We start from the raw sequence: 20225 nt of genomic DNA, 5'->3' as shown, positions 1-20225 counted from the left end.
GATTCATTTGCACTGGGATACTGCTGTTACTACGAAAATAGTCCCAATTAAAAAAACTAAATATTATCTGCACTAAAATAGGTGAAAGCTGCTGAGTGCAGTTCTATAAAGAAGCAGGAGAGATTGTTTTGATATGTGGAACTTGAAAAATGTAAGTAACCAATGTTAGTATCTCAAAATAGCATTTAATTTAATTTTAATTATCAACAAAAACAAAAATCTCTTTTATAAATCTCAATCTGTGCGAGGGAGGAGTTCTGAAGACTGCTGGAAAGATTGAAGAGCAATGACTGTAGGCTATTAAAAATTCTGATTCTTAGCCACAGCCATCTGAAAAAGAAAAGGTGAGCGTGTACCTTTTACCAATATTTTGTTACTATTATTGCTTTAATTTTTTCTTGCCCCTTTGAGTATATTAATATGTTCTCATTTGAATGATGAAATACACAAACACTCAGGTTACAACTCAGTCTTGGTGTCGCCCATCTTACTAGGGCTGAACAATTAATTGCATTTTCAATATAATCGCAATTTAAAAAAAAAAAGCAATTTCCAAATCGCAGAGGTCTGCAATTTTTGGCTATGTAACAATTAGTGAATTAGACACGTCCATTAGGTGTTGGTAAAATGTTTAAAGTGGGTTTGCTCCACATGGAAGGGAAGACAGTTGCAGCAGTGAGATAATCTAATTTTATTACTTGTTTTAGAGTTTATATAATCATACATAGCATTAAGTTCTGGTCAATCAATTTAATACATTGACTGGTTTCACTTTATGTCCAACAAGGGTTGATGTCCAAATCAATTAAAAGCTGTTCTCTTGAATAATATTCTGATTAATAGAAACATTAAATGTTCTTGTTTTAAATAGTCCTTCTTTACAAACATCTTTTTTTAGAGAACATTTTTGTTGCTTGTGGTTAATGCAGAGAAAAGTCCAAATTGCAATTTTGGTTGAAATATATTGTAGGCAGAACGCAATCATTTCTGCTCCGAGTTTAGATGCTGTGGGTCTTTTAGCAACTAATCCACATGGCGAGGAAACAAATTGATTTGTTGTTTGTATATATTTTAAAACACATGATAAATTAAACTGAGAAAAAAAATCTACATCTTACTCAAAGTACAATATTGGGCCCTCCATGCCGCTTATGTATAAAGGTTTATTGCATATTTAAACATTATTGACAACTCAATATTGTTAGGGAAATAATTAGTTGTCTGAGGGGATGTGGGTAAGGAGAAGCTGTTGGCTACACTTCATATGTATGATGTAAGAAATGTGTTTAAAATGTTAAGATAAATTACATGAAATGGGCTACAGAGTTACTACAGCCTAGTACATTTGTTGAAATTTGTGGTTAATATTTTAAATGCTGTCAGTGTCAATTACACTTTTAGTTCCAGTGCAGATACAATGCAATACATGTATTTGCAGTCTCTTGAATGTATCATTATGTTGTTTTATGATACAGAGAAAGTATGTAAGATAATAAAAATAGGGTGGGGTTTACCTCTGTGCATTTCTATATCTTCAAAAGAAAACACAGGATAAACCTATAGACAACAGACATATTTTGACTATATTTGATTAAATAGGCATGTATTTACTGTCTGTCTCTGTTGCTGGTAAGTTCAAATGCAAACCTTTTCAAAGTGGAAAAAAGTCGTAATTCAATATTCATCAGAGCCGGTGATGCTTTAAACATTGACAAATAGCATCTAGTGTGTTTAGCGCTTATAAAATTTGTAGAAATGTAGCAAGAAATGCTACTTTTCTCTTTAGACCATACAAAACGCGCCCTGACGCTCAAGTCAAGCATCAAGAAATAGGAGAATGCGTACTGCGTACGACCAATGATGTCGGACCAATGGAACTTTGAACCAATAGTGCCCCGACCAAAGTTGAAATCAAACCCACGCACTTGCTATAGAATGCTGTTTATCTGAATTAACACTATATTTCAATCAACAAATTCTCTCTATGAGGTTAGTGAAACTTAACTAAAACTACTAAGCAAAATGAAGATAAAAAGAAGCTAAGGAACTATGTATTCACAAAAGAAACAAAAGACAAAACAAAAGACAAAAGCATCATCAGAATAATTCAGTGAATCCTGGTTCACTGAAGATTACAGTTAAAGAACCAAAGATCATCTTAAAGAATGTGAATTGAGGTTAAATTAGCTTAACTAATTCAGAACAACATTTGGTATGTTTCAACCCATTTACAATGCAAAGTGAGTTAAACAAAACATTATTTGATGAAATAAAATTTTAAAGAATGATTTTCTCTCTAAACATCTAGAACACTCGATTTTATTAATGTGATTATACCTGTGGGAGGCTAGGGGTCGCTTTAGCGATTGGTCGCTAAAATCGGCTAATCCTAAAGTTATACAAAATTCCTTTAAATGAACATTAATATTCTATATTAACGCGGTAATAATGCTCATAGCACTATCGAACGATGGTGGAGCAAAGCGAAACAAACCTTTGAAACGAACCGTAGTTGTATACCCGTGAAGAGCGGAAGTTATCCGGAAGCAAATAGCATTAGCTAGCGGACATTCTGTGCTAAATTTAATTAAAGTCGTAATGAGCGGACCAGATAACACAACCATCATTATCCCATCAATGTATAAAACCCTTGTGGAGATAACGTTTGTTATAACCATAAAAACACACTTGAATTACATCAACAACGACATGGTTCGAAGAATGTTAACGGTAGCTGCCCTGTAATCTCCATGTATCTTCTAAATAACCCAATTAACTTTCCCTGTTATTTCTCTGCCAAACCTGTTGGTGTCTCTGTGTCAGTTCAGTCCATTTAGGGCATCCAGTTGGAAGCAGTTCAAGCAGGGAAACGTTGGTTATTTCAGCAATGGCTAGCATGCGGCTCTGTGGCTAGTTGAAACGTGGTGATTGGAGAAGGCCCCAGGGTGTACCCTGGCTTCATAGCAGGGCACCCTGCTGTCAGAGGCTGTCTCTGCGTGGATGTGTGAAATTCCTTTGCTTACAACCCATTTTGATTTCTCCTCATGTTACATGTTATTCCAAATTCAATCTGATTTTTGCCCATGACTCGACTGCACAACACTGGTGTTCCAGCATCTTCCAGTTTATGATAAACCTGAGTCTTGCTGGTTTTTAAGGTGTTGCCAAAACCTCTTGAACATTTCCCAGAGACAAATGATGAAACAGTTGCACATCCCAACTATCCCAAACAAACATCAATACTGGTTTTGGAACGAAAAGCTAACAAACTATTCATAGGTTGAATTTCCACTTGTTTGGTGAAATAGATTTTATATTAAGATAGGTTAAAAATCTTAGTATTGTTCTGATCAGGAACTGAGATCTACTCATCATTGGTATGAATGTCATGCTAAACTTGGCTTTTTAATGATTTATTGGAACTGTTAAGCGTTCACAATAATAAATTCAGTGGTTCCAAAACAAGAATTATGTGCAAAATGTTGACATACAGGCTACACATGTTTTGAAATAATCAGCAGGCTTCTTTCATCATTTGACTCGATATTTGGCCACTGTTTTCCCCCCCAGAATAGGTAGAGTTTAAGTTAGTTGATTACCTTGCATGGAGGTGGTGTCAATCCATCAGAAGAAGGGTTGATGATAGAGTCTATATCGAAGGGACCGAGAAACTTGGGTGCCAACTTCTTGGAGTATGCCTTGAGTGGAAATTTCTTAGAGGATAGCCACACCTCCTGGCTGGGTTGATATGATGCTCTGGTCAGCGTACTTCTTGTTCTGAGCGGAGGTTCATTGGAGAGCTGCCTGGGTCTGGTCCAAAATAATTTTCATCAGCTCACATTGGCCATTGGTGTAAGGGGGGGTGTAGATGAGATCTGGACCTTGGCCCACCTTAGTATCACTAATCAGTGTAGAATCTTGATGAATCAAAGAATTTGGAGCAGTATCTGATAGAAGCATGGAGTAAGAGGAGATATTATATGTTTTATCTTTTGTAGCACTGAAACCAGAAAATGATCTTTAAATTAATAAGATTGGTGTGTACTAGAATACCACAAGTATCTTTTCTTTTCAGAATTATCATCTCTCCAAATATCAAACAGATTTAGTTATTTTATAAAATGGTAAATTATGATCCTACTTCTCAGTTGCAATTGTCATCCGTGAACTTTTGTCCATCTGTGGATCTAAAGTGCAACTAAAATCACCAGTTTAAATACGAGTGTCAGATAAAGCAGTCATGTTAAAAATATGTTTGGAAAGAAATCCAGGTTAATCTGTATCAGGAGCATAAATAACTTGTTAGATGGTACTGCAGATAGTAGCTTCTGTTCTTTGCTCTCTTGTTTTATGTGTGTTACAGTGAAGGTGATCACTTCACTATAACACGTGATCAAGGGTAGCGCTCTCAGGAATACAGAGAGAACGTGGAAGCTGTTCATGCATAAAGAAATGTTGGTGTGCAGATATCAAAGTGTTTGGTGAACTAGTAGAGATGTAATCCTCACTTAAGTCAATTTTCATATACTAGAGAATCTATTATTCACGTGTGGAGTTTGGGTTGTTTGTTCTGGCCGGTGTTTCTATCTCTCCACAAGCCTGCACAGCAGAGGCGGGGGAAAAAAAACACCTCGCAGAGCTGATAACAGACATAGAGAAAAAACACCCAGATTCTCTTACTGTTCTTGTGGACTTTAACAGAGCAAACCTCTCAAATGAACTAAATACAGACAGCATATTAAGTGTACAACCAGGAACAACAACACACTGGATCACTAATATTTAGCTTTGAAAAAATCATGTCACCGGGGCCGCTTTGGGACTTTCTGATTACTTTCTGGTTCACCTCAACCTAATTTACAGGCAACACCTGAAAACCTCTAAGCCTGTAGTTGAGACTGTTAGGAAGTGGACTGACAGGTCAAAGCAGATATTACAGGCCTGTTTTGATTACACAGATTAGAGAGTTTTCAAAGTTTCACCCAGTGGCCTGAATGAGATTGCAGAAACTGATACTTCACACATCAGTTGAAGTTGGATGTGAAGATCAAGACCTTTCACTCATATAACTACAACAACAAACCATGGATCACTCCACGTCTGCAGAAGCTGTGCAGAAACAAGGAACAGGCTGACTACAGTGGGGAAAAAGCCTTATATAAGCAGACCAGAAACCTCAACCACCCAGGGACATATGCCAGGATCTTGTTTGTGAACTTCAGCTCGGCCTTCAACACCATCGGCCCTGAGATCCTCCACCAGAAGCTCACCAAGGTCATAGTGACAACCTCCACCCGACTGCTGATCACCAGATTACTGACTGAGAGACGGTAGCAAGAGAGAGTGGGGAGCATATTCTCCTGCAAAAAAACTATGAACATTGGTGCCCCCCAGGGGTGTGTTCTCTCCCCACTCCTCTTTTTCAAATGACTGCATCTCAGCAAACCCGTCTGCAAAACTCCTGAATTTTGCAAATGACACTACTGTCTGATCCAGGACAGTGTCAAGTCTGCATACAGACAGAAGGTGGATCAGCTGATCCAATGGTGCAGTAAAAAAAACACACCAGTGGCTTTCACCACATCTGCCCTTTTTAGTTGCTTAACCCACTCTACTTCACTGTTCTCGCCTACGTAAGCATCCATAGCTTTAGTTTCATGCTCTCAGCTAGCTCTTGATTTTGCACAATTTTGCATTGTAGACTGACGTGTAAACGAACAGGCTAAATAATCAGAGAGCAGTCCCATTTGAAAAAGGCTTTTAGAAAGCATGATTTGAGTGGCAGAGCAGAGTTACATATGTCTCATCAGCATGTTGCCTTAACCAGAACTTCCAGATGTAATATTTAGGATTTATATTTTACATATAGAGTTATTATTCAGGATGTTAATTTAGTATTTTGATTTAAATTTAATATATAGACTTAGATTGAACATATAGATATAATATGTATCATTTGGGTTTAGATTTAACATTTAGATTTGCTAAAATTGTGTTAAATGTATACATCTATCAGTCAATCAACTTTTATTTATATAGCCCTTTACAACACATGATGTGAAAAAATTGCTGTACATAAAATCAACATTATATAAGTAGAATGTTAAAAAGCCAGTCTGAATAAATAGGCTTTAAGCCTGGCCTTAAAAACGTTAAAGTCAGTAGTGGAATGAATGAAGTAGAACTGCCTCAAGCCATTTGGTTCTCTAGGCAAGATTGTGGTTAGCTTTTCATTCATTAGCTTTGTTATGCTGTGCTGTGTTACCCAAACAATGTGACAATCACATTATTTTGTGAAATATATTAATGTTATCCTGTCTAATCATTTATGGGATGCAGTGTTGCCATTTTTTTCCAGTAGCACTTATTTCTAAGTAAAAAGAGCCAGTAAAACAACTCAAACGAGAGAATAACTTAGCAGGTTGGCTTTATTTTCCTTTTTGGCGTATTTCATTGACAGGAGTTTTTTTTCCCCACAGTGCATAAGAAAAGGGTGCCAGTTTGTTTTTTATTTCATTCCATGTTTCCTCAGTGGGAAAATGTTTGCGTAGCGCAGATTGATAAATGAAAGTTTACGGTCATACTAGAAATACACAATTTTATTTATATATATACTTTTTTTGCAAAACAGGGAAGGGGGAGATTCACATCTAATTTTTAAATAGGGAATGAAATATTCTTTTAATCTTTCTTAGAAAGAACTGGTCACTGTCAAAAAAATTCAGAGGTATCAAAAAGTATCGTGGATGTTTCTAAGTGACAAATTTCCACTTTTATGGACAATGAAGTTTTATCTTATATTAGCTTCAGTATGAAGTTTGACATTTTTGGATTGTAAGAACCCAAAAACCTAATAACAGGTTATGCCACCAAGTATTTATGATACCTGATGATGAGACTTATGAATGTGTTAGTGTAAAAAAAATATTTTACTGCTGGATGTGCAGAGGGGTGGTGTGATAGCGGAAAATTTTAGAGCTACTCAGAGATGGAGGCAGAAGAAGGGAACTGTGACTTACTGATGAAACAGAAGACTGTTTCTAAATAACACCGTTACAGGGAAGATTTAAATGTTCAACTTTTCCATCCATCCATCCATCTATCCACCGTCTTCCGCTTATCCGGGGTCGGGTCGCGGGGGTAGCAGCTTCAGTAGGGAGGCCCAGACGTCCCTCTCCCCAGCCACTTGGGCCAGCTCCTCCGGGGGAATCCCAAGGCGTTCCCAGGCCCTCCAGCGTGTCCTGGGTCTCCCTCTGGGCCTCCTCCCGGTTCAATATTTGAGTAAGCATTTAATTTCATATATATATATATATATATATATATATATATATATATATATATATATATATATATATATATATATATATATATATATATATATATATATATATATATATAACATAACATATAACATATTATATACTGTATATATATATATATATATATATATATATATATATATATATATATATATATATATATATATATATATACAGTATATAATATGTTATCACTGACATGTCTAACAATAACTGCAGTTTGCCTTATACTCTGCTGGTAACAACCTGGCAGTCGAGGCCACAGATGCTCTGTTTGTTCCTGCCTCCCACACTAAACAGGCCCCTGACATAACAGAATAAAAGCTGCAATAAAAATTCTTCCTGTAAATGCCCAACATGCAATTAACTTTCAAGACTTTGTTTTTAAGCAGCCTGTGGCATGTTGTTTTCATAAGGTCTCTTGTGGGTTATCCTGATGTTTTTTAGAATGGTGTGTGTTTGTTTCAGCATTTCAGGATGCTTGCTGAAGCAGTTCCAGCTACTGTATTATGTAATGGATGAGCCATGTTTATGCTACAGTGGGTAAAGAGACACTCTTCAACCACAAAGGAACACAGGAATTATTCTAAACGTTAAAAAAATTAAATGCTACCAGACTGTTAGCTTTTGAGGACCCTTTATGATTACTTATATTTAGCAAATGGTTCACTGTGTGTGTGTGTGTGTGTGTGTGTGTGTGTGTGTGTGTGTGTGTGTGTGTGTGTGTGTGTGTGTGTGTGTGTGTGTGTGTGTGTGTGTGTGTGTGTGTGTGTGTGTGTGTGTGTAGGTCTGCAGTCAGCAGGTTACATAACAGAGCAGTGTGAGCCTATGAGCTACAGATACCATGAGGTCATAGAGAACAGGCTGGATGAGGCCAGCATTCATTTACACTATGTTGTCTTTTCACTCGGATGCTTTGTCCAGCTCTGCTGAAAGCTGTCAGACAAAAGACAGGCTCTGCATTCAGCAGCAAGCTGATGATTGTTTCAACCATTTGACTCCTTTGTTTGCAGTCTGGTTTTCAGTCAAACAACAAATGTTTCATGTAAGAACTGAGGAAATGCATCTTTTAACAACTTCACTAATTATGTTTACAGTAGCTTGCAAAAGTACTCACATTTTGTCATGTTATAACCGGAAATATAAAGTAAGCTTTTTAAAGACTTTCTATTGAATGCTAATTTTCCATTTGGTGCTGCTTGAGTCCATCCATCATCTATACATGCTCATCCGTACAGGGTTGCCGGGGCTGTGTGGGAGAAGATGCTCTCCAGTCAGGAATCTAATGATCCACTGACAGGTGGAGTCCGTCCCTGTGAGCTAGGTGATCTTCTGGTGGAGGATGTCTGGGTTGATGGTTTTGAAGGTCAAGCTGAAGTTCATAAACAACGTACATTCCTGGTTGAGTGACATCAATACAATGACTTTTGTCTATGTAAAAGCAGATTGCTCCTTCTCGTTTTCCCCTCAAAGAATCAGCATCAAAATTCTGTTGTCCAGGATGTGTTCACTGAGCCGTTTCTTTAAGTGAAAGGCAGCAGATCCACATAAGTCCAAGGTTATTATGCTGAGGAAAAACACCTCACTAGTTTTGTTCACCAGGGAGGGAACATTCATCAGGTGCGTAGACGGAAGTGGAGCAGTCCCCACTGGTGGGGTTTGATGAGCGTATCTGCGCATTTCTCTCATCTGTGTCTTCTTTCTTGATTGATAAATACAAAGAATTCCTGCCCAAAGACGACTGTCTAACGCTTAGGAGTTGCTATCTGATGAAAGTGATTAGTATAGCAGCAAAAACAGTGGATATAAAAAAAAATCTAAGTAAGAGTGGGTGTAGTACTGGGACAAACATCCACATCACCATCTTGAATGACTGAATGTAATTTTTGTAAGTTCTAAAGCCACTATTCCACAAGTGCATGTCTTCCTTTCAGTTTGGATGGATTAAGTAAATAATGCTCCAACATCATGTTTCTACTCATTTGGCCCACAATTCTGATCACCAGCACAGCCAGGCTTCCATAGTTTTTGGAATGCCCAAACACAGCAACACAGCACAGATATAAAAATTTTACCATTTATCCTGATACACACAAAAATGGGTAAATATCACTTAGTGAAAAAAAAACACACACACAAACAAACAGAAGCACTGATCAAGGAGTACTTTCTACTCATTGTTACATAAAACCAATAAGGAACCATGTGACAGCAGCTTTCGTTGTCTAAGAATCTGAATTTGTGCTCCATCTGTAGACAGCAGACTTTTAACCGTGCACTTTGTGTTTGCTTTCATCCTCCAGGTTCCCAATGTTGAACATGTCCACCCCCAGTGAGCTGAAGTCTCCCTGCATGACCCGCAATGGTATGGTGAAGTTGCCCCCCACCCAGCCTAACGGTCTGGGCAGCGCAAGTATCACCAAGGGGACACCTGCTGCTAAGAACCGCCTCTGCCAGTCCTCCTCTGTACCCTCCATCTTACCTCCTCCACCATCCTCTCTTCCCTACCATCACCATCTGCACCATTTGGACAGCCCTGGAATGCCCCATGGTGCAGCACCCCTCCTGCCCTCTGACCTGGAGCCAGGGAAACCTCTGGTGGGCCTGAAGCCATCTCTTCGTCAGCTTCCCCCTCTCACTTTGCCCAAACCTGTGCTGCTGGAGCGTCAGCTGGTCCTGGATGAGAAGCTCCTTAACCGACTACTCTGGTACTTCACCACAGCAGAAAAATGTCTGCTGGCACAAGTATGCAAGACATGGCGTAAGGTTCTGTATCAGCCTAAGTTCTGGGAGGGTGTGACACCCATCTTGCATGCCAAGGAGCTTTACAACATACTGCCCAATGGGGAGAAGGAGTTTGTCAGCCTGCAGGCCTTTGCTCTGCGAGGCTTCCAGTCTTTCTGCTTAGTGGGCGTTTCGGACCTCGACATCTGTGAGTTTATTGACAACTACCCGTTGTCAAAGAAGGGGGTTCGCTCTCTCAGCCTGAAGAGGTCTACCATAACAGATGCTGGGTTGGAGGTAGGTTTGTGCCTGAATCTGAAAAAAAATGTAATATCATGAAAAGTTTGGTATTTTTTTGTCAACCATTTCAAAAAGTGAAACTCACATTATATAGATTCATTACATAGAGGGTGAAATATTTCAAGCCTTTATTTCTTACAACTTTGATGATTATGGCTTGCAGAGAATGACAATGTCTCGGAAAATTAGAACATTACAAAATATCAATAGAATATGATATTTTAAACATAAATAACAGGTTTCTGAAAAGTGTGTTCATTTCTTTATTTTGTATTATTATTATTTTTTAACATGTCCTGTCTGGCAATATGGTATTAAGAATTGTTGTCTTAATGCCAAAGAGAGCTCAACAGATTTTACTTTCATAAGTGGAGCATTACTACTTTGGCCATAGTGCTCCGCTTGATTTATATATGCAAAAAGCTTTTTTTGATTTTATTCTGGGACTATTTTATGTTCAATTGAAAGGAAAAGGAGAGAACAAGATAACATCCTCTTAGTCTGCTTCTAGGTGGTTGTTTGTACCAGTAATATTTTATCAGCTGTTCTTTTTATATATCTTTCTGCAGGTGTAGAATCAGACTCAGAGGAAGTATGATAATTTATATGCACTCAATACTTGGTTGGGGCTCCTTTTGCATGAATTACGACATTAATGCAGTGTGGTTTGAGCCCAATCAGCCTGGGTGTCCTTTACAACTTCTGATAAGTTATAAATGAAGCCCAAGTTGCTTTAATAGCGGCCTTCAGGTCATCTCCATTGTTGGTTCAGGTGTTTCTCATCTTTTTCTTGACGATACTCCCCAGATTATCTGTAGGTTCTGGTCAGGTCAGTTTGCTGGCCAATCAAGCACAGGACCACCATGGTCACTGGACAAGCTTTTGGTACCTTTGGCAGTGTGAGCCAGTGTCAAGTCCTGCTGGAAAATGAAACCAGCATCTCCATGAAGCTTGACAACAGAAAGAAGCATGAAGAGCTCTAAGATTTTCAGGGAGATCTCTGTGTTCTCTGTGGACTTTAGAAAATCCTGTGGACCAACACTAGCAGATGACATGGCACTCCACATCATCACTGTCACGCTGGACTTCAAGCGACATGGATTCTAAAGCTGTCTATACTTCCTCCTGACTTTGGGCCCAGATGTTCAAATAAAATATAAAGTTTACATTGATCTAAAAGCCGCGCTTTAGACCACTGAGAAACAATCCAGTTCTTTTTCTCCTTAGCCCAGGTGAGACGCTTCAGGAAGTTGTCTATGGTTTGGGAGTGGCGTGATATGAGGAATGCAACATTTGTAGCCCAATGTGTAGGATTTGCTTGTTCATTGTGGCTCTTGATGCACTAACTCCAACCTCAGTCCATCCTTTGGGAAGCTCCCCAAATTCTTGACTGGATTTTGCTTGACAAACCTCTAAAAATTGTGGACTTTTGTTGCTAGCGGACCTTTTCTTACCAAACTTTGCCCCTTTCCCTCAACATTTTATGAAAACACTTGGATATAGCATTCTGTCAAAACTACCTTCCTCAACAATGACCTTTTGTGGCTTGACCTCCTTGTTGAGGGTTTCATTCATTGTCTTCTGGACATCAGCGTGATTATTTATGTCATAAAATGGCCATTACTTAAAGGAGCAACAAGCAAAATTTCATTTTAGATAGAAAGAACTAAAAAATAGAACTATAGAACTATTGCTCCTTTAATGTTTATACATTCAAAATGTTTTTTTTAATTGGTGTTATGTAATATTAATTTTACAAAACAAAACTTTCTGACACACTGGATTTTGATTTTGATCATTTTTATTATTTGTAGGCCGTAATCAGCAAACTTACACAAAAAATAAAGGCTTGAAATATTTCACCTTATGTGTAAGTAGTCGAAAAAATGCTTAAAACAGAGTCACCCGGGCTTTCACTCAGTTTTTCTGAAAACGTTTTGGCATCTATCCAGGAGTATTTGTGAATTCTGATGGCTCGCACCTGAGCAACCTGTAGTTGGAGCGCTGCTGTTTTTAAGGACATGAAGGCCCATCAGAGACAGTTCCATTAGGATTCTGGTGACCAAGTGCTCCACTCCCACCAAGCAATAGCCTCTAATGACCCAGAACAGTGATGGGTGGGTCATTGATCTGTATCTGACTTAGAATGCATCTAGGAGGATGGGCCTGCATGTCCTTAAAAACAGCAGTGCACCAACAGCAGGTTGCTCAAGTGTGAGCCACCAGAATTGACAAATACTCCTGGATAGGTGTCAAAACGTTTTCAGAAAGAACTGAACAAAAGTCTGGTTGCCTCTGATTTAAGGCTGTTTGCTGTTGCAATGACCCTGATAACTGAGAATTTTCACAAGCAATGTCTAAATAAGAAATTTCAGTTTCTGAAATGAGTGAAACATTTGTTTTCCTTTTTAATTTTTTGCAATATTCTAATTTATTTGAGATGTACTCAAGTGATTTGATCATTCTCATTATCATCATTACTTTCCTGGTGTCTCTCTGTTTGTATGAGAGAGGAAGACTAAATTATCTGTGGTTGGAGTTTCACTGACCCTTTTATTGTGCATCATTTCAGAATCAGAATCACACATACTTTAATAATCCCAGGGGGAAATTACTTTTGTTACATGCTCCAAAATACACACATTGTTATATATATAATTTCAACATTCCACACAAGGTAGTACCATATCACAATAGTCATATCACTTCACCTTGGAAATCTAAGTGGAGTTATATAATTTGTGTAAGCACAGTGCAAATAATGCATAAATGTCCACGCGTCTCTTTTCTGCTTTCAGGATTTCATCTGCCGACTGTAAATTCTCTTATTGATGGCAGGCTGGCCTTTTTTTTTTAAATTTGCAGATGCTTTTGGTTAAAGCTAACTTTGTTTTATTTTCCGAAATTATGGACAGGTTACCAAGAAACAGCTAAAAAGATAAAAACTCCAGAGAGTGAGTAACTCTCAACGGGAAATAGTCTTTGAGTTGATCTGTTTTGTTTTCATAAGTGTGCGAAATTATGGGTACTCAGTAGAAAAAATAGCAACTGACAGAGTGATGGACAAGATACATGTGATCTTTAGTCACTTTGAAAATACCAGACTTGTTAGCTGTTAAAGTAGGCATACGCTTTGAAGCTTCCTATGTTAAATTACTAAGCTTCCTAAATTTAAGGGCTATTCCTGACATTTTGAATGAATCTGGACAGAATGCGATCCTTCCCTAAAACACTTGGGCTGATCAAACCTATGTTGATAATTATACACTGAGCAGATATAAAAAAAAAAAAAAAAACAATTATAGATGTATGAAACCTTTGTCAAAACAGAAAAACTTAGCATTTCCTTAGCTTTTTTGGCTTTAGAATTAGACAATCATTCACTCAGCAAAATGTGGACTAGTCCAACCGAGATTCACAACAGCTTTATGCCTTTTTAAAAACTCATGATCTGCAAAACCTGTATTTGTGAAACAAGGAAATGGGGACTCCCAGTTTTCCCTGTGCACCCAGCATTGTGTATTTTCTGATTATTTTCTGTGGTCAGTCTTGTTAAACATTTTGCTATGAAAAACCATTGCTACATTTATGTGAATGATTTGACTGCATTGTTTCCATCCTGCTCTCAGTGAAGCAGGGCTCTTGCTCAGTCCCATCCTTGGTGCAGAATTTTGAGACCTAATCAGAAGGGTAGATGATCATAAAATGAGCCAGCAGGCATGCTTGTTCATTTAAACAGCTTTAAGTTTACCCTATTCTTATAATCATTACCTTTTAGCATCATATTCCGTTAAAAAAACACATCATACTTTGAAAAATCCTCTCAGGTGGCTCTCCATAAGTAATGTGCTTGGCTGCTATTCTGGGATGAGTGAATGGTTGCCATGGAGTAAGCTGGAATTGTTAGCTGTATTATCTATATATGGTCATTCCTGTTTTGATGTGTGTTTTTTGTGTATTGCCATTGTTTTTCTCTCTTTTGGTCATAGCTAGTATTAATGGATCAATAAATTAAATGTGTTGTATAAAAAAATAAAATTAACATCTCAAGTTGTTGTTTTTTTTGCCCTTCTATGTTTAAGCTTAGAGCACCTAATTTCTACACTGGTGAGTCTGACGGACACATTTTTCTAGTCAGATAATCTCAAATACGCAAGTGCACAGGAATTGACTTTTAGCTTTGATAACTATACAAGAAAACAAAGAAAAGTATTTCATAATTATATGCATGCCTTTAAAACAGAAGGAGGAAGGCCATCAGGGCAATGATCAGTTCTCTTTGCCAGAGAGTCCAATGTTTCTAAGCAATACCAAGTTCAATCAATCTTTAGTGACTTCATCTCCGATGTTTTAAATGTGCAGCAGTTTGCAGAAATACTTTGGTTATTGCTCTGTTTGTCTCTGCTTAGGGTAATAATTTGCCTCATAACTGGCCCAGGTACTGTTTATGAATGAAACCTGCTTAAAAATGTGCTCCTGCTTCATAAAATTAGCATTTATGAACATTGTAAACGTTAGCAACTAGTGTTTATAATCTATAAATAAGAATATTATTGAAGACTTCATTTATTACAGTCACGCAATTCACTAAAGGAAACACATTATATACACTGATTAGGTTTTAATATATGTTAACTATGATTTTTTTTCCATCTACAGGTAATAAAAACAGAGTATTTAAGATTAGAATATTGCATCAGACCATCAAAAAGCAATATTTCTAATGCAGAAATGGGGGCTTAAGGAAAAGTATGTTTAGTACCAGCTTAAAGTTTCTTTTTTCAGGCAAACAAGCTTCTCAGAAATGCATATATACATATAAAGCTGAGGAAGGCAAGATTAACAACTAAAGACGGCACAATCGGTGCTGCCTTTGGAAGAGTGTGACGTTTTAAATTCTGAGTTAAAGAATTTGCTTTTTTTCTACGTTTTAAGAAACTCCACTGCTATAAGACACAGCTGTTCACTGAATCCGTTCCTCAGTCCTGACGCTGGGTGTGCTGTCTTGTATTTTGCAGGTCATGTTGGAGCAAATGCAAGGACTGATGCACCTTGAGCTGTCAGGCTGCAACGACTTCACCGAAGCTGGCCTATGGTCCAGTCTCAATGCCAGGCTAACCTCTCTCAGTGTCAGTGACTGCATCAATGTGGCTGATGACGCCATCGCTGCTATTTCCCAGCTCCTGCCCAACCTATCAGAGCTGAGCCTGCAGGCCTACCACGTCACTGACACAGCCATGGCCTATTTCACAGCCAAACAGGTAGACTGTCAAAACAAGAGAGTAAACTCTTATGGTGAACATACATTTACTAGACAGCTACTTATGTCATGGATTTCTTTCTGAATGTTTCCTCCTTCTAAATGGAAGAAGCCAAATATCCCACAACTAGCTTAGCCCCAAGGTGCAGGTAATTTCTGCCTTGATTATGTTACGTAACCAAAATGAAAATCTGTCCACAGGGCTACACCACTCACACCCTACGGCTCCAGTCCTGCTGGGAGATCACCAACCATGGTGTGGTAAACATGGTCCACAGCCTTCCCAACCTGACTGCCCTCAGCCTCTCGGGCTGCTCCAAGATCACTGATGATGGCGTTGAACTGGTGGCCGAGAATCTCCGAAAGCTCCGTAGCCTGGATCTGTCCTGGTGCCCTCGGATCACCGATATGGCCCTGGAGTACATTGCCTGTGATCTGCACAAACTGGAAGAGCTGGTGCTGGACAGGTTAGGGAATACATTGTTTTAGGACCTGTGTGCTTTTATCCTGATAAAATGACACATTTTTCAGCCCATAAGGCGCACCAGATTATAAGGCGCACAAGCAATTTTTGAGAAAATCTAAGGATTTTTAGTATGCCTTATAGTCCGAAAAATATGGCAGTCATTTCTGGCCTCAGGTGTTCGTTAAGCAACTTTCACACATAAATCCCAGTAATTAACTATAACCACATTCCTGTGTCGACAATTAGTGTCTTTCACATATGCAAATTAGTCACGGTAAATTACAGCTAGTTAGCTCTTTTCGCACTTAACCTGGCAATGGTGGAATGGATGTACCCAATATGTCCTGCATGTGGCCGTAATGCAAGGGACATCGTTTTAATTTATCAAGCCAAGAATTTCAGCTGCAAATTTAGGCTCAATCTGAATATCCTTTTAGAGTAAAGACTCTTTAGCCAAAGCGGAAGTGTGTCAGCAGTCGCTATGATAAGTGCTGTCCCAATAGTGCAGTCAGTAAGGAAGGAGGTAGGAAAAGGAGTATGTATGCTTCCTCTCATGGCTAGTTTTGCCTAGGAACCTTGCAATGTCCCTTACCGACGCTAACAACCCTTAAGATATCACACAATCCTTTGCAAGACATGACGTATCAGCACAGCCTCCTCACGGATATCAAAGAAAATGTCCAGAGAGAAGAGAACGAGCACTTTGTAGTTCATTTTCGGAAGGCTGTAGGCCTGGACCTGACTCTCATCATCCATGTGGGTTTCTGTCACGTCAGGACATCGGATTTAAAGGCTGTCCGAATTGGGCACAGTAGTCTGAAGCTCCTTTCCTCCCCACGCCAGAGTTCTTTAATGTTGACCTCATGAAAGGTTAGGAAGCAGGAGCTAGAAGCTATTATTAAGGGTATTCGGATGGAGCCTTAATCTGTCAAACAGCTGATTAGCAAACGATGGCTTCGGGACAAGTTGCTCTTTCAGTGGTTAGTAGCTTGATGAAATTTACAGAAGAAATACAATTTCAGTCCATTTCTCAGTGAGAGAAGCGACTTGTAGACATTAGGGCAAGAGCTTAATGAAGACTACGGACGTCTTACGTAATCATGCAAATGCATGGCTAACTCAGGAATGTAACGACTTTATTCACACTACAGCGATCCCAGTAAATTACTGGGAATAATACTAGCTCTTGACCCGGTAAATTGCTGGGTCAGTCATACCCGGTAAATCAGTTCTGGCTTTATTCACACATAACCCTGACCCAGTAAATTAAGGTTGTACTTGTGAAAGGGGTATTAGATAATATTAGAGAACAGATAGCATCATGAAAACCATGGAACCCAGCAGACAGATCAGGGAGAAAGTTCTGGTTGAGTTTAAAGCAGGATTAGATTCTAAAACAACAACTCAAGCTTTGAAAACATCCCAGATCTCTGATCAAGTAATCCTCTGAAAATTGAGAGGATGAAGGAACTGCAGACCAAGCAAGACGTGTTCATTCCACCTTGACTGACTGGGGAAGTTAAAGCTGTCATGAGTAGGGTGACCAGACATCCCAGATTTCCGGGGACAGTTCCCATTTTGGATGAGCTGTCCTCGGAAATGTATCACGATGGAGTAAAAATGTTTAGCGCAACAAGAGGTATTTAACCAGTCTTGCCACTGTCCCGATGTAGTAAAGAGCTGAGTCAAACCCCCAGACAGAGATTATGCAGCGCCATCATTAGAAATGCAGATTTTACATTACACTTCTCGTTAAGCGCTTTGTGCAAAACTCAGAGTCCTGTTAAGTGATCATAGCAAACAAAGACTCTGCTTATGCAGTAAGATGTTGAAACATTCATATATCCAGAACACATAAAACACAAGCATTACCCTTTAATTTGACCACTAAGCATATAATGTCTATTAACAAAATCAAGTTATTTTGGTACAGATGAACATGCAGTAGATCCCCGTCAATCACTGTGGTGTTCTGCTGCTCATGAGATCGGCTACACGCTTTTATCCATCTTTTAGATTTTTCTAGACTCTTTGAGATTTTGGGAAACTAATAAACTGTATTCCACCCTCTAAACATTTGAGATAACCCTCATCTGAACTGTACTTTCCCCTCTTGCTTTTTAACGAAACCCCTGTGACTGCAATGCGATCATAATGTAGAATCCTGGCAATGTTGTCGCCAATAAAGAGTCTGCAACTCCGGCGGGTAAGGGGCGTTTCACTTTGGGACAAATTAAGATGGCTGATTGGTCAGTTACTGACCAGCTTCCAAGATTAGTTGACATGTGGTGTCATGTCAATTCTAGAGGAGTTGCAGTTGTCTTGGGAAGCCAGTTCATATACACCACATACACATCTGACCTTTAAGGAAGAGTGTCAAGAGAAAAAAAATATTTTAGAAAGAAAGCCACAAGTAGTCCTGTTTTCAGAATGTAACCACTTAGGGAGGCAACACAAGTAGAGCAAGGTGCTCTGGTCAGGTGAGACCAAAATTGAAGTTATCATTCTTAATGGAAAACACTATGGCAGGAAACAAGCACACCGCACTGACCTCACCATCCCCACAGTAAAACATGGTGGTGGCAAAATCATGCTGGCAGATGATTTTCCACAGCAGGGACATGGAAGCTTTTTCAGAGATGATTATCCTAAACATAGACCCAGAGCTACAATAGTTATAGAATAGAATAGTTCAGATCAAAGTATACACTGTACGTGTTTTAGAATGGCCTAATTAAAGTCTTTTACTAAATTGCATTGAAAATCTGTGGTACAGCTTGTAAATTGCTGTCCACAAGCAATATTGACTTAGTTTGACTGAAACCTGAGTAGAATAGGGCAAAAATCTAGTCTCTAGATTTGTGAAACAGGAAGCAAAAAAAAAAAACTTGACTAAAGGAAAAGGATTTTCTAAGAAGTGTTTACTCAGGTGGTACAATGAAAATACGCAACATACTTTTCAGATTTTTATTTGCTAACAAATGTGTTGGTGTATCACGTAAAACTCCAATAAAATACAATGAAGTTTATTCTTGTAGGTTGACAAAATATTAAAATGCTGTTTAAGATTGGAATTTTAATTTGGTTTGAGTGCAGCTGAAAAGATATAACTTAATCAAAATGGTAGGATAGTTTCAGTTGTGATGGTATTCATTGTATCAAATGATGGGTAGTCACAAAACCGTAGTTCTAAATAAAAAAGGCTTCACACAGCACTGACTAAAAGAATAAGTGAAAGTATAACATTATAGATGAAACAGGTTAAATTTATGTGGAAACTGGAAGTGTGTGAAGTAATAGGAGAGAACTCGCTGGGATGTGTGACTCAACAAATACAGTCTAAATGTTATGCACATGTAAGTGAGTGAGAGTATAAAACAAACAGTACAACTCTTGGGATAATGTCGCTCAAAACAGATTATGATTATAATGTTTTTTTTTGGCAGCAGAACTGTTGAATAAATCAGCTGCTGTTTCTTCTGAACCCAACTAAAGATACAATATATTGATCTTCACACTGCCTTACTTTTGTATTGAAATTTAGCCTGACTAGAAACCCTTTAAATGCTCTGTTCTCATTAAGTGTTTTACAAAGGATATATTTTTTTACCATTGTCTACATTTTACCATTTTAACCCAGCAAAGCTACCCCGGTTAGCCTGCAGTTGTAACATGTATTATGTCTCTCTGCAGGTGTGTGCGAATCACTGACACAGGGCTGGGCTACTTGTCCACCATGTCATCATTAAGAAGCCTTTATCTGCGCTGGTGCTGTCAGGTAAAGCAAATCAGCTAATGTAACAAAACAGGCGGGGAATTACAAAATGTCAAACTGACCACTGGAGATTTATTTAGTTTCTTGTTTTAGACAAAAAACAGCCAATATTTACCGTGATTACAGGATGGTAATACAACAAGTCACTAAATTTGTACAGGAGACATTTAAAAATATATACAAGTATCAAGGAAAAGAACTGATAAGCACAAAAAAGTTGTTGTATTGCGTTAGAGTCACAACATTGTTGTGGCTTTGTGGTAACAGATTGTACAGCCTATAGATACAGTGGTTTGCAAAAGTACTTGGCTTTTTACCTAGCTTTTACATTCCAATCTGTGATTTAAATGTTTTTAATCCTTATTTTATGTAACTCTTCTG

At 38.5% G+C, this 20225-nt stretch overlaps 1 protein-coding gene across 1 annotated transcript in view; it reads left to right on the top strand.

Annotated features, from left to right (window-relative positions):
* The window catches only part of fbxl16 (F-box and leucine-rich repeat protein 16), a 43642-nt gene that overhangs the window by 8941 nt on the left and 14476 nt on the right, over positions 1-20225 (top strand). Inside the window, exons 2-5 of the mRNA XM_012879556.3 lie at positions 9623-10340; positions 15362-15604; positions 15805-16070; positions 19763-19847. Of these exons, the coding sequence (XP_012735010.1) occupies positions 9630-10340; positions 15362-15604; positions 15805-16070; positions 19763-19847 (1305 nt within the window). The 5' untranslated portion in view covers positions 9623-9629. The remainder of the gene's footprint in view (positions 1-9622; positions 10341-15361; positions 15605-15804; positions 16071-19762; positions 19848-20225) is intronic.

This window comes from Fundulus heteroclitus, chromosome 16 (genome assembly GCF_011125445.2).
Source record: "Fundulus heteroclitus isolate FHET01 chromosome 16, MU-UCD_Fhet_4.1, whole genome shotgun sequence".
Classification (NCBI taxonomy): Eukaryota; Metazoa; Chordata; class Actinopteri; order Cyprinodontiformes; family Fundulidae; genus Fundulus; species Fundulus heteroclitus.
This window is presented reverse-complemented; position numbering and strand designations above follow the sequence as displayed.